This window comes from Gymnoscopelus braueri (assembly GCF_963280865.1).
Source record: "Gymnoscopelus braueri genome assembly, chromosome: 9".
Classification (NCBI taxonomy): domain Eukaryota; kingdom Metazoa; phylum Chordata; class Actinopteri; order Myctophiformes; family Myctophidae; genus Gymnoscopelus; species Gymnoscopelus braueri.
In genome coordinates, this window is record NC_137610.1 from 56,250,958 (window position 1) to 56,276,296 (window position 25,339).

A 25,339-nucleotide genomic window follows, 5' to 3' on the forward strand; every position below is an offset into this window, starting at 1 on the left:
TACAAACACACAACCCTATTAGTAGGGCATTGGCCCTAAGTGTGTACAAACACACAACCCTATTAGTAGGGCATTGGCCCTAAGTGTGTACACACACACAACCCTATTAGTAGGGCATTGGCCCTAAGTGTGTACACACACACAACCCTATTAGTAGGGCATTGGCCCTAAGTGTGTACAAACACACAGAGGAGTTTATAGTGAGTCAGACTGTAGCATGTCGGGTGTGTAGAACGTGAAGCCTCTGGCAGCGGCCCATGTGAACACCATCACTTCCATCGCTGGTATCCTGGGCTGGACACAGTGCTCTCTCTTGACCATTGGTTCTCAAAGTGGGGTCCGGGGACCCCCAGGGGTCCTTGGGGGGGTGTTCCAGGGGGTCCCCAGCTAAATGTGTTAATATAGCATCACAGTAATCTTAACCACTTTAAACTTTTATACCTTGGCTATTCAAAAATAGCAGATATACAAGCTCATAGCGCGGCACTGAGTGCCGCGCTATGAGCATGAGGGGGTCCGCAGGCAAATACATATCATTTTGGGGGGCCTTGACATGAAAAGGTTTGAGAACCACTGATATAGAGCTACTGTACATAACATATCCGAAACTGTTACTATTTCAGGAAACAGGGGCGGAAAAAGAACCTGTTCTCCAATGGATCCAGTGTAGTTATTATTATCATTAAGTCACAAGCGCTCGTTAATACTTTTCATTGGTTCAGTATTTATAGAACCCAAGGACAGAATTATCCACTTAAAGTTTTACTTTCAACATTCTCGTGTGAGCTTGTAGATCTGCCGTTTTCCCTGCGTTTGCTTTTCCGCGTTTCGCTGCTTTTGCGCGGCACTCTTGTACACAGAAGAGCTATATGAAACAATACAACATAAGAAAGTAGAATTATGGAAATACAAGGTTTCTGCCCGACCGTGAACGATAAGCTGCTGTACCCAGCCTTATGGGAGTGAGGAGGGGAAATAGCACCCAGCCAAGACATTCCTGCAGCCTAAATGTGACCTTTGTTCTGGCTGAGCAGAGCAGACACACATAGGGGGCATCTGGTGGCGGGGGTAACCGCATGGATGGCAGATGTGTGTTCTCAAGGAGACCGTCAAGACTCTCTCTCACACACACACACACACACACACACACACACACACACACACACACACACACACACACACACACACACACACGATTATTTATGGTGCTGGAGATGGAATACACTAACCTTTGGTGTTGGTACATTATTGTGATGTAATAGCCTAGTAGGTTCCATTTAAAATGTTCTGGCTGAATGGTTCAGAATACAGGATGTTGGCATTCATGAAAATCAATCCACACACACACAGTGCTACACATGTTCCTCAGTGTTTGTCCATGTGGCTCAGTGAGTGCTGTTTTACTCATTCTCGCTCGCGCACGCACACGCGCACGCACACATGTGTGTGTGTGTGTGTGTGTATGTATGCGTGTGTGTTTGTGTGTGTGTGTGTGTTACAGTCAGATTGAAAAAAACTGTCAGATTGAAAAAGGAGTGCTCGTTTTCTTCGAGCATTTACGATTCTGTTCCTATCGGGACATAACTCGGACCACGCTGTGTTGGCTGAAGATGACTTTGCAATGCTTGCGCGGCGACTCGCTTGCCTAAGCTCGCCCGGCGGTACCTATGGTGGCTCATGATGTATCAGGTAGCTCTCGTGCACATCCAGGTGGAGGTGCTGGTAGGAGAGATAATAACCTCCCACTGCTTCTCTCAGGAAGGGGCCGCACACTCCAATGAAGATGGACAGGACTCACTCGATGTTAAAACTAATGTTTTGCTCGTCGTGTTGTTTCGTCGTGTTGGCTTTATATACTGTAGCACCTGATGAAGCCAACACTGAAACTAAATAAAGACATTTAGCATTGAGTGAGTGGAGTTGTGAGCTTTGTTAGATTGGCTATTTTTGACTATTTTTGTGTGACACTCTTTTATGATGAAATAGGGCATCAATTAAAAAAAATTAAATAAAGTTGTAATATGGAGATACAAGGTTTCTGCCTGACAGCAACGAATATACAGTATAATATACTGTATAATATACTGTATAATATACTGTATAGGGTCCAATCCAGACTGAGGGCTCGCTCGCCCCATGGGGCAGTGAGTGTCAGAGCGGACACAGCTCCTGTAGCACGTTAGTCAGCTCATAGGAATGTTAGGAATGCACTGGAGAGAGAGAGAGAGAGAGAGAGAGAGACCCTGAGACATACCGAGAGAGAGAGAGCTGAGAGAGAGACCCTGAGTGAGACCCTGAGACACAGAGAGAGAGAGATCAGGCCAGTGTCAGCCCAGATTTATGGTTGAGTGGGGGTCCTTTGGGGGGGTTACACCTTGGCGTGATGGCGTCCCCTCCCTCCACAGTGACCCCTGACCCCTCTCCCTGAGTCTGACCTCCAGTCACAGGCCCGTCCGCACCTCAGGGGTCAAAGGTTAATGTCATGTTTGTTTGTTAGGTTCCGCCTTAAGATCATCAGCCCTGATGAATTCAACACGTGAAAACCTACAGATACACTACTTAACCCTGTGTGCCTACCTAACCTACACTACTTAACCCTGTGTGTACTGCCTACACTACCTACCTTACCTAACACTACTTAACCCTGTGTGTACTGCCTACACTACCTACCTTACCTAACATAACACTACTTAAAGGGTCTACACCATGAAAATCACTTTTTTCTTGGTTTTTTGTATTTTTTGGGGTCCCTAGTGTCTCTTGTACCCAAAAAAAATTCAGTCATTCCTTCTCATTTCATGGATTTCCAGAATGGGCGTGTCTGAACAGGCGATCTCAGAATGGCAATGTTTCTGACATCACAAACATTAATGATGGCAAACCCAATGTTAAATGAAAAGTGCCCGAATCGCTCCGAAACTTTTTCTACCCCCCCTAAGTGGGGGTCTACGAACAAATACTTCGGGCTCGGATTTTGGCTCCGCCCCCCGGAAGTGGGTGAAACAGGCACCTCAAACACTTGGTGGAATTGTTCAAAAATGTTCAAAGTGTTTTTTTTTCGATTTTGTATTTTTCTTAGATGCTTCTTTTTATGCAGAATATTTCCATTTTTTTTTTTTTTTATAATTTTTTTAAATATTTTTTTTAATTAACAGACAGAATTGCTCAGTAGCCCCCCCCTGCCCAAGAGGACGTTTTGGTATTGCAGCTGAAAGTGCTGTATAAGCCAGAGACAATTGACTTGGGATGAGTATATCTGAGTGATGATTTAGGCTCAAACCTTTTGAAAAAGGTTTGAGGGACATACACCATATGATATTAAATATCAAATATTTTTTTTTAATTCATGGTGTAGATCCTTTAACCCTGTGTGCCTACCTACACTACCTACCCTACCTAACATAACACTACTTAACCCTGTGTGTACTGCCTACACTACCTACCCTACCTAACATAACACTACTTAACCCTGTGTGTACTGCCTACACTACCTACCCTACCTAACATAACACTACTTAACCCTGTGTGTACTGCCTACACTACCTACCCTACCTAACATAACACTACTTAACCCTGTGTGTACTGCCTACACTACCTACCCTACCTAACATAACACTACTTAACCCTGTGTGTACTGCCTACACTACCTACCCTACCTAACATAACACTACTTAACCCTGTGTGTACTGCCTACACTACCTACCCTACCTAACATAACACTACTTAACCCTGTGTGTACTGCCTACACTACCTACCCTACCTAACATAACACTACTTAACCCTGTGTGTACTGCCTACACTACCTACCCTACCTAACATAACACAACACTACTTAACCCTGTGTGTACTGCCTACTACTGTGAAACCTACAGATACACTACTTAACCCTGTGTGCCTACTAGACTACTGTTCTGGGAATATTAGGCAAACATTCTGCACAAATAAATTTGGATTACAACATCATTTCCTGTGTTTCATGAAACAGTTGAACCCATTAAGACCGGGAACGCATCTGTGTCATTTTTAGATTCCTTTGGCTATTCAAAAATAGCAGATATACAAGCTCGTAGTGCCACGCTACGAGCTTGTAGATCTGCTATTTTTGAAAAATCTTGAAAATGTGTGCAAATCTTTGTATATATATATGTTTTAAAGCAAACATTTTCCCTGGAGTCCCTGGAACAACATATTTTGAGATGGGGCTCCGTGGCCAAATACATATAATTTTGGGGGTCGTTGACATAGAAATGTTGGAGCACCACTGATATTATAGCAACATAAAAGTGTTTTAAAAAAGCTGTTTATAGAGTATAACATTTTCACGATTAAAAAAAATATAGCAGATATACAAGCTCAAGTGCCGCGCTATGAGCTTGTATATCTGCTATTTTTGAATAGCCAAAGAAATAAAAAAATGGCACGGATGCGTTCCAGGTCTTGATGGGTTAAGTGGATATGGGTGTACTGTACTGTACTGTACTTGTGCACAGTTGACCTTCTTAAAATAGCCTTTTCGAAACGCCAAACCAGGGGGTTTAAGCAGGGTTTTAGCAAGTTAGATGCTCCACAACGCAAGCTTATACAGTAGATCGGCTATTTTCACCATAAAATAACTAACTATTGAAAGTGAAAGTGGTTTAAGTTTGTCTGTGGGGTTTATAAATATAGAACCACTGAAAAGTATTAACGAGAGCTTTTGACTAAAACTACATGGATCCATTGGAACAACAGGTTACATTTTACAATTCCTGAAAAGAATAAATTTTTGACATACAGTACAAGGTTCCTGTCCAACAGACGATCTCTCTCCGTCTTTGTGAAATGTTTCATGAGTTGCACAGCACCCCCCCCCCCCCGTCATATTTATCTGCTGCTGAACTCATGCTAGCGCCTGACTTGGCCGGCGTTGTGGTCACTTTTCGTGCCCTTAAGAACATTTTCCAGGCTCAGGTTTCTCCCAGGCAGGGACCAGCAGGGACCAGGCAGGAGGCCGTGCCTACTAACTCACACGGTGTGATAAACACGAACAAACTGTGGAAGCCACCCACGGCCTGGCGGGGGGGGGGGGGGGGTGACTCGGGCGTAAGGTTCCCTCTCCCCGGTGACTTTACGTACTGCTGTGACTGCTGTCTGTCTGTCTGTCTGTCTGTCTGTCTGTCTGTCTGTCTGTCTGTCTGTCTGTCTGTCTGTCTGTCTGTCTGTGACTGTCTGTCTGTCACCTCTCACAGCAGACACCATGACCTCATCCCTGTCACTGATGCTGATCTCATTAGCCGGGGGGGGGGGGATTGGGGGGGGTGTAAGAGGGACCCCGTTGTGTACTCTCACACACACACACGCACGCTAATAATTTGTATTACCAAACTTGTGAGGACATCGAAATTTGTGTGATGGTAATTTCATAAATGCCATTCTTAGGGTTAGGGTTAGGTAACCCTAGCCCAGTAGTCAGCGCTGTAGACAAGCTGAGCTTGTAGTGCGCAATTATAACTCAGTCATAACTCTAACCCTACAGTAATTCTAAACCTAAAGGCGCGAAATAAAAACATCAACCTGTTTAAATGAGGCGTCAATTATGAATAGTTTCATGCCAAATATTCACACGTTTTTTTATGGGTTTATTCATCACACTCACCGGCATGTGAAGACATGAACTCTACACATGTTTTGTGAAGACCAGGCGGTGGTGGAATAAGTACTAGACTTTTTTTTACTAATAGCAGATCTACAAGCTCACAATGCGTCACAGCACGACGCATTGTGAGCGTGTATATGTATGTAACTAGTAACTAAGGTTTTCAAATAATTGTAGTGGAGTAAAAGTATAATATTTGCTCCAGATGTAGTGGAGTAGAAGTAAATGTACAGAAAATTGGAAATGCTCCAGTAAAGTAAAAAATACTTCAAAATTGTACTTAAGTACTTGTACAGTACTTGAGTAAATGTACTTAGTTACTTTACACCGTTGGGTGTGTAAAGTCACTAATCATCTTCACAATATACGTTTTTTTCCCTTCAAATCAGAGACATCAGAGACATTTGTCCATCACAAGTACAGTAACATAAACACACACTCGCTGGTGCACACGTGCGGACATGTATCGGGTCATCTGATACAAGTGCACGAAGTGTGGTGTCTTGACAGCTCATTAATGAAGCTGTTGACTGTTAGCTAAGATGCAGAGGATCATTTAGAATGAGGAGATGGTCCTGATCCAACCTGTTGACGTTATGAACGCGGATCATATGGGACACAGCTGTTTGAACAATTACATCTACCGTTTCAGTCCCCCTGCTGGTGACTGTACATAATGCAGGGGGGCGGGGCAGTGGCTCAGGAGGAGGTAGAGCAGCTGTCTTGGAATCCCAAGGTTCCAGGTTCGATCCCCGCAGCTCCTCCTGCGTGTGGAAGTGTACTTGAGCAAGACACTGAACCCCTAACTGCTACCGATGAGCTGGTTGGTGCCTTGCATGGTTTCCTCCGCCATGTGTGTGAATGTGTGTGTGTGAATGTGTGTGTGAATGTGTGTGTGAATGTGTGTGTGTGTGTGTGTGTGTGTGTGTGTGTGTGTGTGTGTGTGTGTGTGTGTGTGTGTGTGTGTGTGTGTGTGTGTGTGTGTGTGTGAATGAATGAATGTGTGTGTGTGTGTGTGTGTGAATGTGTGTGTGTGTGTGTGTGTGTGTGTGTGTGTGTGTGTGTGTGTGAATGTGTGTGTGTGAATGTGTGTGTGAATGTGTGTGTGTGAATGTGTGTGTGAATGTGTGAATGTGAAGTACATTGTAAAGACACTATATACAGTAAATGCAGTCCATGTACTCTACTACTTCTTTGGCCTACTGGCAGTGTGCACAAGAAATGTGTTCAAACCAGCGGTTTGTGAGATTATTCCAGACAGACACAGACACAGACAGACAGACAGACAGACAGACAGACAGACAGACAGACAGACAGACAGACAGACAGACAGACAGACAGACAGACTGACAGATAGTCCGGGAGTCATGGGGCTTAACGTGGTTTCGTCGGTTAAAGTTTTTTTCTCAACTGATTCTTGCTGCTGGGGGTCCCCTCTTAAGGATTCAAGAGGGTGCACAGTGAAATCCCTTGAGCATTTTTTATTATTAACCCCTTAATGCCCAAAACACTAAAAATGCAGCCAAAATAGACTTCTATGGTATTTCATGCAAAATACTTGATCTAATTGCTTAAAATTAGCTTTCTACAGTGTGTATCCATGTAAGTGGATGTGTACAGTGCATTAGATTTAATATTTGTAAACTTTTAAATATTAACCCCTTCATTCCCAGAACAACTTAATCTTTAAACTGTGATATTGTGAAATAGAACATGCACAGAAATCAAATCAAATGCATCAGATCTGCTTTCTACTAAGTCTAATAGTGGAACTGGTCATGTTTCCTTTTGGATGAATGCATATTAACCCTTTGAGGCCAACCATCTTTTAGTCATTAACCCTTAAATGCCCAAAACAAAAAACGTTTTTTATGGCATTTTATGCAAAAATATTGATTTAGCGCATCAAATTGGAATATGTGTTTGTATGGGCCACGGTCCGTGGCCCATCGCTGCCCCAGGAAGAGGCCTCTTCCTGGGCATGGTCCCTACCTACTAGATGGCACCAGTCGGCCCTGCTCCCTGGCTCTCCCTTCACACAGGGCAAGGGCCAGGGAGCCCAGTGCCTCACGGCACAGTGCCGGGTGCACACTCGCCCGCTCTACCCGCCCCGGGAGCCACCATCCCTGGGTAGGAGGTGGTCCATGGACCCCCGATGGGGACCAGGGACCGGGGACGGCGCCGCCTTGTGGACGCCGGCGGTATTGCGCCCCGCGGCCACCACAGGCCTATCCAGGCTTGTGGATCTGCTCTTTTTCGACCGCAGGACTTTGTCCTTTTTCCAGACCCACGGCTGGGGACCCCCAGGGAACCCCGGGGAGGCCTCGACCGGGCCCAGGGAGCCCCCAAGCTGGGTGCTCGCTCCAGTCCGGGGACCCCCAGAGGCTCGAGCCTGGCCACTCGGCCGGTCGGCTCGGGCCTCTCCGGTCAGGGACCCCAGGGACCCCCGGGGAGGCTTCAACCCGGCCCAGGGAGCCTCGAAGCTGGGTACTCGCTCCAGTCCGGGGGACCCACGCCTCCGGGGGACACCCGGCTCTCCAGGCAGTCCCGTGGACCCACTCTTAAGAACCCCTCGGCGGGCGTTAAGTGAAGTGGCAGGCCGCGGCCAAAGCACCGCGTGGACCTGGTGGTACAAACGGCGACGAGCGCCCATGGGACTATTATGGACTTAGCGTGTTGAACCCGGCACACCGGTCGGTCCCGCGGACCCACTCTTAAGCACCCCTCGGCGGGCGTTAAGTGGAGTGGCAGGCCGTGGCCAAAGCACCGCGTGGACCTGGTGGTACAAACGGCCTGGCGCGCCCATGGGACTATCATGGACTTAGCGCCTTGGACCCGGCAGAGGCCAGGCCCGGGCCTGGCCCCTGCCGGGCGGGGAGAAGCCTCCGTCCCCGGGCCGGGGACAAGCCTGCTCCTCAACAGAGTCAAGCTCAACAGGGTGTTCTTTCCCCGCTGAATCTGCCCCGTTCCCGGGAGGCGCCGTCACCCCTGGGAGTGCGGCGCGCTCTGAAAAAGGTTGTTAGTTTAACGTCAGGTACGCCGGGGGGCCACGTGCCGGCCCCGGCGTCCCGGACAAAAGGTTGGATCGAGGGTTGACTCTCAATAGATCGCGGTCATACAGCCGCTCTGCTACTTAAGGATAAGGATAATTTCTTTTAACAGGTCGTTCATGAAAGTCCTTGCGGTCTTGTTTCCAATGAGAACCTGTGAGCAATTGGGGTTAAGAGTCTTGCTCAGGGACAAATTTCATATCATCGGCACATATGCTGGGATAGCCTGGAATCGAACCTGGGGCAACCAGGGCCAGCTGGTTCCCTAGGCGGGCTCACTAACCACTCAGCTATGGCCGCCCCAAACTTACGAGACCCTGACCCAGAATCAGGTCGTTTACGAGTCATTTGGCGGCAAGTTGTTCACAAACATGAAGTGCGCGTCCGGAGGGGGGCCGCCATCTTTTTGGGCTCGCCGAGACGCGGTGAGAAGACCGCCAGCCTCCCCAGGAACCGCACGCTCCGCGGTGGGTCGGCCGGAGTGCGCCGGGCGCCAGCAGGCTGCAAGAGACACAAGGTCCACAGGCAGCCGTACGGCACGCACGGCGCAGAGCCGGCTCCGACCTCCGCGGGCCCCGGGCTAGGGTGGCCGACCGGGGCCCACCCCGCGAACGGGGGGGACTGACCGGCCGGCTCCCCGCCCGGGGGCGAAGTGACGGCAGGGGTGACGGCCCTGCAGGCTGCAAGCAGCGTCCGCCAAAGCACACGAGGTGACGGCGGGGCCCTTGCAAGAGGCGGGCTACGAGTGCCTATCGGTCAGGAAAAAGTAGCGGTTTCCACGGCCCTCGCGGGCGGCGTGGTTCCCGTGGAACACAGTGCAAGACTAGAGTGGCCACCGTGGCCGACGGCGGGCCCTGCATTTGGGCAGGCCTGCCGTCCGTGTCCCCAGTGTCCGCACGCTGGTCCATATATCCGGGCTGGGAAAAGTTGGCGAGACTCCCGGGAGAGAATTTCAAAGGAGGGGGCCATGGCAGAGCCCAGGTCCTCGTGGGCTCCACGAGAACTTCCAGGGTGCTAGGCCGCCCTACCGCGTCCGACCGGAGGCCTCTCTCGGGCCTGCCGTCGTCCCATCCTCGGCGTCCGCACACCGGTTCCATACTGTATATCCGGGATGGGAAAAGTTGCCGAGACTCCCGGGAGAGAATTTCAAAGGAGGGGGCCAGGGCAGAGCCCAGATCCTCGTGGGCTCCACGAGGACCTCCAGGGCGCCCGTCCACCCGGCCGTGCCCGACCGGCCGTGCCTGACCGGAGGCCTCTCTCTTCCCATAAGCCCGCTGGGAAGAGGCCTCCGATTTCATGGTTCTCCTCAGCCACCACCACCGGGCGCCCCGCTCGGGCCACCCGAGACGGAGCCTCGCCCCGGGCTTCGCGACGGCCAAGCTCCATAGGTGCGTTCTGGAACAAGTCGGCGCCTCGCCCGGGAGACTTTTTCACAGGAGGGCGGCAGGGACGAGCCATACGCCTCCTGGGCCACGGGGAGTGGACGGGGAGGTACAACGCGGAGATCCAGGAGGAGGGGGCCCGCGCCGCCACCCGAGACGGAGCCTCGCGCTGGGCATCGCGACGGCCAAGCTCCATAGGTACGGTCTGGAGCGAGTCGGCGTCTCGCCCGGGAGACTTTTTCAAAGGAGGGAGGCAGGCACGAGCCAGACGCCTCCTGGGCTACGGGCAGGTGACAGGGAGGTACGACGCGGAGATCCAGGACAAGGGACCCCTCGCGGCGCCGACACTGCCCCAGGACCATGCCCCGGTTCCGGGCATGGTCCATAGCTACCCGCTGGCACCAGTGGCCACTTTCCCCCCACGCGAAATTTCACGCAGGGGAGAGGCCCTGAGCCCACAGCTTCCTGGGAGCTCTGGACTCTGTAGAAATCCTGGCTTTTTTCCGAATCCTCCAGGATTTGGGGCCTCTCGCGGCGCCGACACTGCCCCAGGACCATGCCCCGGTTCCGGGCATGGTCCATACCCGCTGGCACCAGTGGCCACTTTCCCCCCACGCGCAATTTCACGCAGGGGAGAGGCCAGAGCCCCAGGGACCCAGGGACCCGGGGGGGGGCACCGACGCGTGCGCACCCCCGGCCCGGATCCAACGAGCCCTCCGCCGGCGCCGGGCGACCCAGGAACAGGGAGGTACCGCCCGTTTTGGCCCGAAAAAGAGCAGATCGACAAGCCGAAAAAAGTTGAGATTTTCGGCCGGGGGTCCGCCAGGGGGTCCCCGCGGACCTCTGGAGGCCATACAAACACTATGGGAAAGCTATGGGAAACACCAAATTGGGAATATGTTCTGTAGATATTTTTGTGCAGGATGCTCAAGATGGAAGGCCTGAAAGGGTTAATGTGCATTCATCCAAAAGGAAAAAAATTCCACTAGTGTAGAAAGTAGATCTAATGCATTTGATTTAATTTGATTTCTGTGCATGTACAATATCACAGTTTAAAGATTATGTTGTTCTGGGCAGGAAGGGGTTAATATTAAAAAATGCATACATATTAAATCTAATGCACTGTACACATCCACTTACATGGATACACACTGTAGAAACCAAATTTAAGCATTTAGATCAAGTATTTTGCATGAAATACCATAGAAGTCTATTTTGGGTGAATTTTTAGTGTTTTGGGCATTAAGGGGTTAATAATTAAAAATGCTCAAGGGATTTCACTGTGCACCCTCTTGAATCCTTAAGAGGGGACCCCCAGCAGCAAGAATCAGTTGAGAAAAAAACTTTAACCGACGAAACCACGTTCAGCCAAAAATCACCCTTTGACTCCCGGACTAAGACAGACCCTCTGTATAGACAGCTAGCCGTCCGCTGAGCCACGGCGTAAAAACAGAACAAATACATAGAAACCAGTCAGTGTTTTGTGACACTGATGGTACCAGACTAAGCTCCTTAACCCAATAACACCGGGACCGCATCTGTGTCATTTTTACATTTCTTTAGTTTTTCAACAATAGCAGATCTACAAGCTCATATGAGCTTGTAGATCGGCTATTTTTTTTAAAGTCATAAACATTTGTGCAAATATTTGAATATACATTTTTTTAAAGTGAACATTTGTAACTCAAATCTTTGCTTCTGGACATTCTACAAATGTCTAAATCTAAAACAGTTTTCTGAAAAACATATGTTGCTATAATATCAGTGGTTCTCTCAAAACCTTTTTCATGTCAAGGGCCCCCAAAATTGCAATAGTAATAAAAAAAAGTAATAAAAAAATAAGTATTTGTTTTTTTCCCCCCCATATATTTTCAAATTTCTAATATCGTGTATCGCGAAATGTGTGTATCGGCACATTTCAGAATCCAGACGCCCCCTTGTGGCGTAAGCCTCAAATCTCAAGTTGAATTGCATAAGTCCACATGGGGACTAAGAGTAAGTTGTAGCTTTTTTGACTTTTTTTGCAACAATGTATCCACTTCCGCCCTATTTCATACTTACAGTTTTTGCCTATAAATATGCCCGAAACACCAGGTTGACAATGGTTATAAGTCACACTGTACGATTGGTTCTCAAACTGTTTCATGTCAAAGACCCCCAAATTTTGTGTGTATCTGGCCGGATATATCTATATCTATATTATTATTATATATATATATGATAAATATTTTCCCCACCTGAAAATATGTTGTGCCAGGGACCCCCAACTGCTCCCGATGAGCAGGTTGGTGCCTTGACATGGTTTCCTCTGCCATCGATGGGTGAATGTGAAATACATTGTAAAGAGCTTTGGAGAAAAGCGCTATATAAATGCTGTCAACTTACCAGTATGCTTGTGCTTAAATATTCACAATAACGCTCAAAGCTACGGTATAGTTGGTGAAGTTTGGCCAGCATGAAGCACTAGTAACTGGAAGAACTTGCTACCTGAACCTGATACAGGCAACTTAATATTCATTTGAGGTCAAGTACTTCCAGGACTTGGACAAAGCTCTTGTTCTTCTTTTCAACATTGCAAACTGCCACGGAAATGTGGAACACTTTTTTTTAATCCTCCGGGGATTAAAGAAATATGCATTTAGGGACTCAAACAATCGGCGGGCGACTGCACCTCCTGATAAACACTGAACGCTTGAGGAGGTTCAGCCCCTGAAAGGAAAATAAGATAAAGACTGAATAAATGCTGTTACTGTGTGTGTGTGTGTGTGTGTGTGTGTGTGTGTGTGTGTGTGTGTGTGTGTGTGTGTGTGTGTGTGTGTGTGTGTGTGTGTGTGTGTGCGCGCCACACATAAGGATGTGTGTGTGTGTGTGTGTATACAAGAGTTAGATAGCAGCGGAGAGAAGGGTTTAAGTCGACAAAAGCCGGACACAAAGGAACGGTCTGCAGCTGGGTGCTGTTGTACCTGTGTGTGTGTGTGTGTGTGTGTGTGTGTGTGTGTGTGTGTGTGTGTGTGTGTGTGTGCGTGCGTGTGCACGTGTTTGTGTGTGTGTGTGTGTGTGTGCGTGTGTGTGTACAGCCAAGCCTCACATGGACCACTTAATTTTTCCCCCACGTTGATTCACAGAAACATGAATGGCATTAAATTGCCCTCAAATCTCCTTCATTTCCAGCTGTTGAGCTGTCTCCCTCAGTCACCGTTCTCCACATAATGAGCCTGTCTCTAACAGGCTGAACACATTGAGGCCATGCAGCGGTGGGAGTGTGGACAGGTTAAGTAGTGCTGGGCTTGTCACTGCTACGTTGACACTTTGAAATGCGTGTCCGGACAAACGGGAAAATCTGGGTCATTCTGTGTCAGTTTATTTCTTAAAGGTTTTAATTTCAAGGAGTAATGACCAGGTACAGTATGTACTCGGTATATAACGAGTACATCTGTATGGTAGAGTATGTTAATACAATTTAACTACTACATCTTTATTGTGGATTATGTTAATACAAAATAACTAGTACATCTGCAGTGGTTGGAGCCGGTGGTCTCCCTACTACCATTTTAGAAATATAGGCCCCAGTCCAATACTGGGTTCCAACAGAGCACTTTCAGTCTTTCAGCTTTAGGATTTGGATTCTGAAACGCAGTTCTAGAAATGATGTTCCACCAGTGCAGGAACTTCCTACTCTGGTGTTGAGTGTTGAACCCCTAACCGGTTGACAAGGTTCAACTTTATTATCAGCAATACCAATCACAAAGTAAAAGGTACATTCATTGTGCTCTAAAACCAACACAGCTACAGCGTACATGGGCAACTGGTGGCCCTTAATGCAGCCCTTAGGTTAATATGGGAACACTGATATATTATTGATTTCAGCTGTTACAATTCCAAACATGCAAACATGACTCGCTTTAATTACTTCAGTCTATATTAGTAGCTTAATGACTAGTATATATATATATATTTTTTAATGTCCTTTGTATTTAAGTTCATGAAGTTAGTATAACTAAATGCAATGAATGCATGAAATTACTTTTCGTGATTCCAATAAAAAATTTGCAAAAAGAAAAACAGGATTCTAATTAAAAAATAGCTAAAATAGCCGTCTACAAATCTACAAGCTCAAAACACGTCGCAGCGCGACGCTTTTTGAGTTTGTAGATCGGCTATTTTTGCTATGTGTGACAAAGAATGGTGAAATACGGAGATAAGAGGTGTCTGCCCGACACCAATGCAATGTGGCCCCCTGGAGTGATTGTGTAAATATATAGTGTCCCTCTACATCATTAAACATATATATAGTGGCCCTCTGCATCATCAACGTTGATCATCACTGCAGCCGCAGCTCGTGTAAGCGCCGTCCATGAGCAGGGCAGCTGAGACAAAGTTTAGCATTCCTGACCAGAATCTGAGCACTTTTATAGGTTGAGAAGGGGCTTCCAGTTGCTTCTTCTCGCCCACCCACCCACCCACCCACCCACCCACCCAACCCCACCCCACCCCAATCGAGGCCTTTCAATTGGCCGGTTTTGGGATGGCTGCGGGTTGTGGCTCATGCATCACTATGCGACGGAGGGAAAAAGTGACGGGGTTTGTTCCACGTTGGGCGGTGTGACGGATATGCATGTTAATTCACACAGAGACGTGGTGTCCAGGGAAAAATGACCGTGTTTAAGAAGTGGTGCAAGGTTGACCCTTGCATGCCCCCCCCCCTGTGTGTGTGTGTGTGTGTGTGTGTGTGTGTGTGTGTGTGTGTGTGTGTGTGTGTGTGCGCGTGTGCTCTTCTGTCTCACTGTCATGTGAGTGTTGGGTGATTCACTAAGTATATCGGACCGGTGTGTGTTTCATGTTTGCATTAATGTGTGTTTATGCGTCTTCCTCCCATGTGTTAATGGGGATATGTGTGTGTACAGTTAAGCATGTGTGTATTTGCTCATCTGTCGTGTGTGTGTGTGTGTGTGTGTGTGTGTGTGTGTGTGTGTGTGTGTGCGTGTGCGTGTGCGTGTGCGTGTCCGTGTCTGTGTGTGTGTGTGGTATGTACATATACAGTAAGTGTTTCGCCTCGTGTGTGTGTGAGTTAATCTTTCCCATTGCCGTGTGGGGGGGGTGAAAGGCCACATGACCGTTGGCCCCCCGGTGTCATGGCCCTGTAACCGGACCCCCCCCTAGATGGGGGTGGGTTGGAACGAGCCTAAGATTTACTGCGGGCGTAAAGGCATATTCTATAAACATTGACACACACACCAGCTGCCTGGCAGCCCTCACCCCCCCCCCCACACACACACTCACACACACACACACACACACACACACACACACACACACACACACACACACACACACACACACACACACACACACACACACACACACACACACACACACACACACACACTATTACTAGTGAGGACATCAACATTTTAGGACGACATTGTAAATTGCTGTATACAACCCGACAATAGCCGTGCGTGATGTCGCCCACAACTAGATATAAAGTAGGGAAAAGTCTAAAAGAAAAACAGAACCTCTAAATATCTAATGCTAAAGTTGAACATAAAACAACCATTTTTCTTGTCTCACAAGTATAGTAATACTCACACACGCACACACACGCACGTGTGCGCACGCACTCGCGCACACACACACACACGCACACACACACAGTCCCCTCCAGCGCGGAGGGCATGGCATGGTGGCCTCACCCACCACCTGCTCTGCCAATGTGACCTGTCTGTCAGCGGGCAGCGGTGTGATAGAAGTACTCTGATGGTTTTACTTTAAGTAAAAAGTACAAATACCACAACAATGTAGAAATACAAAGTAAAAAAGTCCCAAAAGTTCTACTTGTGTAAAATTACAAAATGGGCAAAAGTGTCACAATATACCCGATATAAAAATATACTTCATATTCTATAAATGTGTGAAAACTTTTTTTCAATCTACAAGCTCACAACGTGCTGCATGCATGGCGATGCGTAGTGAACTTGTAGATCACTATTAGCCGATCTACAAGCTCAGCTTGTAGATTGGTTATTAGCCGATTGGCTATTGTTGAATAGATATAAAATATAGAATGTACAAAGTCACTAGTAAAGTTAATGGTAAAATGTACAATATTTTCCACTGAGATGTATTAGAGTAGAAATGTAAAACGTATTGAAAAATGGACATACTCAAGTTTGTAAAGTACAGTACTTGAGTAAATGTGTGTAGTTAGTTACTTTTAAGCACTTGTCGACAGCGATGGCACACAGATATGCACACGGCCACAGGACCGTGCGCTCAACGAGGGAATGATATCAGCACTTAAGACGTGCAGGGATGTATACGGCACACTGTGTAGGGATACTTATACTGGCTGTCTGACCACTTGACGCCTAATGGTGTCACATGTGTGCATAACGGCAGAGTGGACGGACGGACGGACGGACTCACATGCATGTGTGTATTTTTGCACATACGGTGAAACTGTGTGCAGTGTGCACTGACACACACACACACACACACACATACACTTGAATTGAGACTCTATATAGCAGGGCTGGGCAATATACTGTATCGATTCGATGTTATTATAGACAATATATTGTGTATATATTTTGTACTTTCCAAAAAAAAAACACCATTCATTATATTCACCAGTGGTGTAAAGTAACTAAGTACATTTACTCAAGTACTGTACTTAAGTACACTTTTGAGGATGTTTTACTTTACTGGAGTATTTCTACTACACTACTCAGTTTATTAGTTACTTTGTAGATTTTGATTATTATTACAAAACATACATTAACCACTTCAGCCCTATATACATTTCGCCCATTTGAAAATAGCCGATCTACAAGCTCACAATGCGTCGCATCGCGACGCATTGTGAGCTTGTAGATCTTGTAGAGCTTGTAGAATTCCGGCCTTTTACTTGTATGGGCGCGCTCCCACCGCATTTTTACTTTACCTCTGGGGCAGAATCTGCCAATGCTTTGTCAATGCAAATGCGTGGATTCACGCAAGAGCGGATCTTTCCACCTGTCGCGCAGACCTTGCGTTTATCTGCTCTACACGACTTGTCCATTTGAAGCAGAAAACTGCTGGAGGCAGGAGCTGATTTTCCCCCTCTGTCCAATCGGGTGAGTTGAAGGCGGACCGTCCCAAGACTCAGGAAGCACCATGGTGCTCAAGGCAGCAGGCGGTGCGGGCTACGGGGAGGGTCCTGAAAGTGAGTGACAGGCGCGTCACTCCCGTTTTTTTTTTTTAATCCTCTGGCTGCAAAAAACTGTGGCCGCGCACAACCTGCGTTTAACGCTAGCCGACCATGTTTTGGTGAGAGCGCGCCCTAACAGAATATTTCTATATTGCAGTATTGTTACTTTTACTTATATTTGAGTACTTTTTCCACCACTGATATTGACATTATTGATACTGAGGTTGTTCAACCCACCCCACGTGTCACACACACACACACACACACACACACACACACACACACACACACACACACACACACACACACACACACACACGCGCGCGCGCGCGCGCGCGCGCGCGCGTGTGTGTGTGTGTGTGTGTGTGTGTGTGTGTGTGTGTGTGTGTGTGTGTGTGTGTGTGTGTGACACTGTGTTTTGCCAGTACTGTGCACTAACTGCTCATGTAAATATGTAAAGTGTGCACTGACTGGCATACCGTATAAATGTCTGCCCTGTCTCTGCTTCACTGGTTTGGACCGGACCAGCCAGCCTCATAGAGCAGTGGTTCTCAAACTCTTTTGGCTCAGGTCCCCCCCTCTGTAAATAACTTTATCATCCACGGCACCCCTGAATGACATTGTTCATGTCTAGAACATTATGTCATATTAGGCTCTACGTAAATATGTGAAGCTTTCCCTCTAAGACCCAGTATGTCATGAGGAACACTTGAGAGAATATCCATCTCCATATCAGCACAGAACCTTTTTTACTTGGGGTTTAACCACTCGAACCCCAGCATCCCTATTCTTGGGGGAACATTCGCCCAAAATAGCCGATCTACAAGCTCACAACGCGTCACAGCGTGACGCGTCGTGAGCTTGTAGATCTGCTATTTTTGGCGAAGAGACTTGGTGTACTGTAGAATAAATATAATAAAAGCACCAAGAACAGTGCAACTCACGTCCGTTTTACTAAGTATAGAGGGTCTAAGTGGTTAAACTGAAGGGATATTGATGAATTCCAAATATTATCAAAGTATTCTGAGGCACCCCTGGACTTGCGTCACGGCACCCACTTTGAGAAACCCTGTCGTAGAGCCAGGTGATGAGGTTCTAGTACTTGGCTTCATTATGGTAACACTGTGGTTCAGTGTTCATTTTGACCAATGTTTGAGTCATGTTTTAGTCTTCTGACAAAATCTTATGTTTTTAGTCAACTAAAATTAGACTAAAACCTAAATATTAGGTTTTAGTCTAATTTTAGTTGACTAAAAATATAAGATTTTGTCGACTAAATTCATCGTTGATTTAGTCGGCTAAAATATTTGTGGGTGGGCTGTGATGGTGTCGTAATGCATGCAAAAGAATTGTCGATTTACAAGCTCACAACGCGGTGTGCAGCGACATGCTGTGAGCTTGTAGATCGGCTATTACCGAAGCATAAATGTACTTGTCTTAGTTCTACTGAATCTCTCTTTCGTTAGCCCCTCCCTAACATTTTAATCTAGTTTTTATTTGTCGACGAACATTTTTCATCATAGTTTTAGTTTAGTTTAGACAAAATCAACTCTGATATGGTGCATGGAAAAAAGCATAAAAAAACGAGTAGTCAACTAACAAAGTCTTCCACAATAACCAGACTCTTGATGGAAGGCCTCTCTCTGCTCAGTAGAGAGTTGACAAGCTACAGCTGGTTCTTATGTCAGAGTGTGACAGGACGATGACATCAGAGTGTGACAGGATGATGACATCAGAGTGTGACAGGACGATGACATCAGAGTCATCACGTTGAGTCACAGTCGCTTTATAACGTAGATGTAGACCAGTTTTCATGTCAAGGACCCCCAAATATTTTTTTATTTGGCCGTGGACCCCCATGTGAAATTATTTTGAGCCAGGGACCCTCATACAAGATTTGTGTCGTTAAAGTTTTTTTTAAATGAGTTTTTATGGCCTATCTGCAAGGTCACAGCCAACTATTTGAAAAGACTCAATATGTATATAGGGCTAAACTGATTTAGTCATATTCTGCAATTTTGCTGGGGACCCCCTGGAATCCCCTGAAGGACCCCTGGGGGTCCCTGGACCCCACAGTGTACAGTCAGTGTAAGTATTGAATGCTCTCACCATGGCTTTCCCACATGACGATGGGAAGCACGCACGTACAGTACAATACACGACGTGAGTTTGAATCTATTTCTTCTTCCTTTGTTATCTTTCCAGGACGGAATGAGCTGATAGCACGGTACATCAAGCTCCGCACCGGGAAGACACGGACGAGAAAGCAGGTGAGAGAAAGACTCTTTAAGTCAAGGGTCTTCAACAGGGGGTCCGGGACCCCTAGGGGGTCCTCAGAGTTACTACAGGGGGTCCGCCAAATCTTTGTGTGATATGTTTCTTTTTTTTTACATTAACCACTTCAACCCTAGCATCCCTTTTCTGAGGAGAACTTTAGCCAAAAATAGCCGATCTACAAGCTCACAACGCCTCACGCTGCGAGGCGTGTTGCACGGGAGGAGTAGGCGTGAGGCGTTGTGAGCTTGTAGATCGGCTATTTTTGGCTAAAGTTCTCCTCAGAAAAGGGATGCTAGGGTTGACGTGCACGTGGTTAATGTAATAAAAAAAATCATATCACACAAAGATTTGGCGGACCCCCTGTAGTAACTCTGAGGACCCCCTAGGCCGGGGTCCCGGACCCCCTGTTGAAGACCCCTGCTGTAGTATGATCATGTAGGGCGTTAATTTACGTAAAAACACAAAAAAGTTATTTGGAGATGAGAGGTTTCTGCCCTGCTTGTCTAAACAGTGTTTTTAGGTGGTTCTTGAACATGTCCACAGAGGCTACAGCTCTTTATGAAAGGACTTTATTCCAGAGTCTGGGAGCTTACAGACTGAAAGGCTTCGTCACCTTTTAGTTATTCATCTGGTACGAGGAACGACTAATACACCCCGGTGGTCAGCTGACCTTAGGGGTCGTTGCTGGGCACAGAAATATTCAGATGCGACGCGTTGAGAGCTTATAGATCGGCTATTTTCGGCGAATGTTGGCCTATCAAGACATGCCCAGAATTGGGATGCTGCTAGCAGTGCTGCCCCCGGGGGCGGTTAAAACCTCCGGAGACGGAGACCACTCCTCCTCCTCCGACGCAAAACATCAGGTGACCGAGCTGTCTTCAACCGTCACATTATTGTCTATCAACGCCTGGGGAAAAAAGGCAGTGAGAGAGAGGGCATGATGACAGTACGAAATCTGTCCCCCCTCCTCACTCACTCACACACACACACACACACACACACACACACACACACACACACACACACACACACACACACACACACACTCCCTGCACAGGCTACTGTAGTTGCAATGTGCCCGGTTGGACGACTAACCCATTAAGACCGGGAACGATATCTGTGTCATTTTTAGATTTCTTTGGGCTATTCAAAAATAGCAGATCTACAAGTTCATAGCGCGGCACCGAGTGCCGCGCTATGAACTTGTAGATCTGCTATTTTTGAAAAATCTTGATTTTTTTTTTGCAAATCTTTGAACAACATTTTTAACTCTGTTACAACTTCTGGGGGTCGCTGGAACAAAACATTTTGAGATGGGGGGGTCCACGGCTAAATACATTATGTTTTGAGAACCACTGATATTATAGCAACATACGTTTTTTCAAAAAACTAAGATATTTGTAGAATGCCCAGAAGCAAAGATTTGAGTAAAAAATGTAAAATGTTAAAAATGTTCGCTTTAAAAATATGTATTATCAAAGACCCACGATATACAGCAGATATACAAGCTCATAGCGCGGCACTCGGTGCACTCGGTGCCGCGCTATGAGCTTGTATATCTGCTATTTTTTTTATAGCCCAGAGAAATAAAAAAAATGCCAGAGACGCCTTCCCGGTGTGAACGGGCTAAGGGTTAGGGTTAGGGGTGTGAACGGGCTAAGGGTTAGGGTTAGGGGTGTGAACGGGCTAAGGGTTAGGGTTAGGGTTAGGGGTGTGAACGGGCTAAGGGTTAGGGTTAGGGTTAGGGGTGTGAACGGGCTAAGGGGCCCCAAACTGATTTAGGACCCGGGGCCCAAAATGCACAGATGCTATAAGATCGTATGTCGGTGTTGTTTGTTCACCACCTCCCTCGCCGAGCCCCGGCCGGGGGGCTCGTTAGAAGAGGAGAGACGCCAGGGATGAGGGGTGATCCGGGCGGGCGAGCGAGCGAGCGGGCGTGGGGGGGCGTGAGCCTGGGATTTGGAACCTTATCCCCGCGCTGTGGGGACCCGATACGGTTGGGCTGAGGTATGAGGCACTGAGAGACGAGGGGAGAAAAGAGAGGGTCCCCCCCATGGCTGGGATATAGGGTTAGACTGGGAATGTGTGTGTGTGTGTGGGGGGGGAGGGGTGTCAGGCAGGGTTATTATACTTAAAGCTGCACTATGTAACTTTCCTCTTCTACCCCGGATTTGAACCCGCGTCTCCTGCGCAAGCGCTGAAATGTTGACCATTGAGCTAATGTCCTCTGATCGCTCAGAGGATATTAGACATTTAAGCCAGGGATAATGTATGGGGAGGTGGTCATTATTGAAATGTAAAGCCCGACAGGGTGATTACGCACCGATGCGATAGCGGAGGTGCATAATCACCCTGAAGGGCTTTAAATTTCAATAATGACCACCTCCCCATACATTATCCCGCTTATTACACGGCTACTTAATAAAGAAATAAATAAATTGACCCAAAAGTAACAAAGTATTTCCTTGCTTACGGCAATTAAAGTATTCCATAAGTATTGGGCTGGGCGGACAAGTTCGCCTCGGAAAGCAAATGACAGTATTCCATAAGATAAGGTAACCGGAAGACTCGCCCCAAAACACACTTGCCCCCATTCTATATACCGCCGATTTGCCTATAATACCACCGTATTTGCCCCGGGGCGACTGTGTTTTGGGGCGAGCGTTTTGGTATTCCCCCGTTGTTGTGCCACGATAAACAAGGAAGTGCAGTGGATCAAATAGAATCACTTTTCGGTTATTGCATCGTCTATTTCTCACTTCAAATGTTTTCAAAAACATTCTTGAGAGCAACGTTTAGTTGTAAATGACATTGTTGTTTTTTTTACATGGCTGTCATGTTGGATAAAGCATAAAACCAAGCAGCGCAGGTTGACATTAGCAGGTGTTCTGAGTCTCTGATTACACAGCGGTCCGTTATAGAGCTCATCGGTCATTATCCAGAAATAATGACAGATGATTGACCAATCAGAATCAAGCATTCAACCAAGCCGTGTAATAATACATGATAACATGCATTTAATCTGGACCTTCGGGTCAAAATGTGTGGCAAACCAGAAACAGGATGGTGTCAAAGGTCAAGTCTCACCTAGACACAGGATCTAAATGTCTCAATATAAAAGCAGGGAGACCAAATACAACCACCCCAATTGTGTAAGTTATATTGTATTAACATACTCTACCATACAGATTGTATAAGTTATATTGTATTAACATACTCTACCATACAGATTGGACTAAATTACATTTTATTCATTAAAGAAAAGTTACATAGTGCCGCTTACCCAGGGGTCTTCAACAGGGGGTCCGGGACCCCTAGGGGGTCCTCAGAGTTACTACAGGGGGTCCGCCAAATCTTTGTGTGATATGATTTTTTTTTTTTACATTAACCACTTAAACCCTACCATCCCTTTTACTGTGGAGAACTAGCCGAACTAGCCAGAACTAGCCAGAACTAGCCAGAACTAGCCAGAACTAGCCGAACTAGCCTGTGGAGAACTAGCCGATCTACAAGCTCCCAACGCCTCGCGCTGCGAGGCGTTGGGAGCTTGTAGATTGGCTATTCTTGGCAAAGAGTTATAGGTGTAGACTATAGAGGGAAAAAAAGAGCAGCAAAAGTTTATCTGAAACACAATTTTATACAATTATTGTATAAGAGGGGGTCCCTGCTTCATCTCTCTCTCAGCTAGGTGGTCCTTGGTCTGAAAACGTTGAAGACCCCTGGCTTAAACTAAAATTAAAGTAAACTCGAAAAAACTAAAAGTGACGCTAAAACTAATAAAAAAAACTACAAAAACTAAGCCTTTTCACAAAATGAAAACCTAAATGAAACTAGAAAACCTGGTTTAAAAACCAATGAAAACAATAACCTTAATGTCAGGGGGAGAGAGAGAGAGAGAGAGAGAGAGAGAGAGAGAGAGAGAGAGAGAGAGAGAGGGACATCTGCTGGTCTCTCCACCATCAGCCACCTTCACCTCAGGAAGCATTTAGTACAGTAGCACACTTTAAAGCACCTATAAGCCCTACTATATATACATGGTAAATGGTGTGTTTATAGCACCTCTATCCAAAGCACTTCACAACGTACATCACACACACACACACACACACACACACACACACACACACACACACACACACACACACACACACACACACACACACACACACACACACACACACACACACACACACACACACACATTGTGAGCTGCTCATCAGCAGCAGCTCAGGGGTTCAGTGTCTCGCTCGAGGACACTTCCACGTTAACGCAGGGGAGAGCCGGGGATCGAACCGGCCGATTCCCAAGCGGCCGCTCCACCTCCTGAGCCTCTTAATGAATTGAATACACAGGACCACAACAAGCCCTAAGGGCTTAATATCCTTTTAGCATTCATGTATAACTGTACCTCTGTACTTTCTTCCAAACCGTTAATAAATGATTCAATCAATCAAAAGCCACTGCCACTACTTATGGCCTGTATGCTTTTTCGTATGACGAATGGTGGAGAAACGCTGATCTACAAGCTCAGAATGTATCACGTAGCAATTGTTTTTGCGTGTAGACAATTTAGAATTTGTATAAAAATTCTACAAAATAAAATAAACATTTTGGAAACTTTTGGAATAATTTTGCCTAGTATATTGACCTGCCAAAATGAGGTACACCCAGGTTAAAAGTTGTTAAGAGTATAGTCCATATGTTTGGTGCAGAGAAAGCCCACAGAAGTGCACTACAGCCTCCATTCACATGGTCGTTTGCCCCGTCAGCCCAGAAGTCACGCAGTGTGTTTTTCTTCAGTGCTCCATAGGACCTTATCAACCTGTAATCAGAGTGATGCTTGTGCCATGCTGAGACATACAGAAACCTCCTATCTCCATACTCTAACTTTTTGTGTTTTTTCCCCCCGTAAATTAACGCCCCACTTGATCATACTACAGCGTCACACAAAAGCATCAAAAGTAGCAGATCGACAAGCTCGAAACGCGGCGCGTTTTGAGCTTGTCGATCTGCTACTTTTGTACATATGAGGTTTCCACCCGACAGAGGCGATTTAGTACCATGTAGACTACATTGTAGAGTAAAAGGTTGGTATAAAGGCCCCTGGTGGCTCAACCGGGTGACAACCACTTAACTCCAGCAGCCTCCTGGGTTCCATTCTCGGACCTCAAAAGACCTGCTTGCAATAAAGCACAAATGTCACAGCCCTAGTGGTCCCTTAAACGTCTCTGGATCAGAGGGCACACTTCCAAAAAAAGGGTGACATTTTAGTGCACTGGTTCTCAACGTGGGGTCTGGGGACCCCCAGGCGGTCCTTGTGGGGTACTAGGCGGTTCCCACCATTAAATGAATGATAGCTATGAACCAAATGGTCCCTTACGGGTCTTTAACTCCGTGCCCCCATAATGCATACCAAAATGTAATGAATAAAATCAAGTACAAGTTTGAGAAGCACTCTCTTAGTGTTTACAACTGTGTGTGTGTGTGTGTGTGTGTGTGTGTGTGTGTGTGTGTGTGTGTGTGTGTGTGTGTGTGTGTGTGTGTGTGTGTGTGTGTGTGTGTGTGTGTGTGTGTGTGTGTGTGTGTGTGTGTGTGTGTGTGTGTGTGTGTGTTTCAGGTGTCTAGTCACATCCAGGTGCTAGCACGAAGGAAGGCCCGGGAGATTCAGGTGAAGCTGAAGGTACGATACGTGAGTCACCTTCATCTTTTTATTCTTCTACTTCCTGACTGTCCTATGTATCTATGTCTTCTGTATCTATGTATCTATGTCTTATGTATCTATGTATCTATGTCCTATGTCCTATGT

At 46.8% G+C, this 25,339-nt stretch overlaps 1 protein-coding gene across 4 annotated transcripts in view; it reads left to right on the plus strand.

The window, feature by feature from the left end:
* The window catches only part of tead4 (TEA domain transcription factor 4), a 66,443-nt gene that overhangs the window by 13,962 nt on the left and 27,142 nt on the right, over window positions 1-25,339 (plus strand). For 2 of the 4 annotated variants that reach the window (XM_080438517.1, XM_080438519.1), the window contains exons 2-3: window positions 19,462-19,526; window positions 25,151-25,222. In XM_080438517.1, the coding sequence (XP_080294643.1) occupies window positions 19,462-19,526; window positions 25,151-25,222 (137 nt within the window). The remainder of the gene's footprint in view (window positions 1-19,461; window positions 19,527-25,150; window positions 25,223-25,339) is intronic. The other 2 variants (XM_080438518.1, XM_080438520.1) reach the window with 1 other exon arrangement.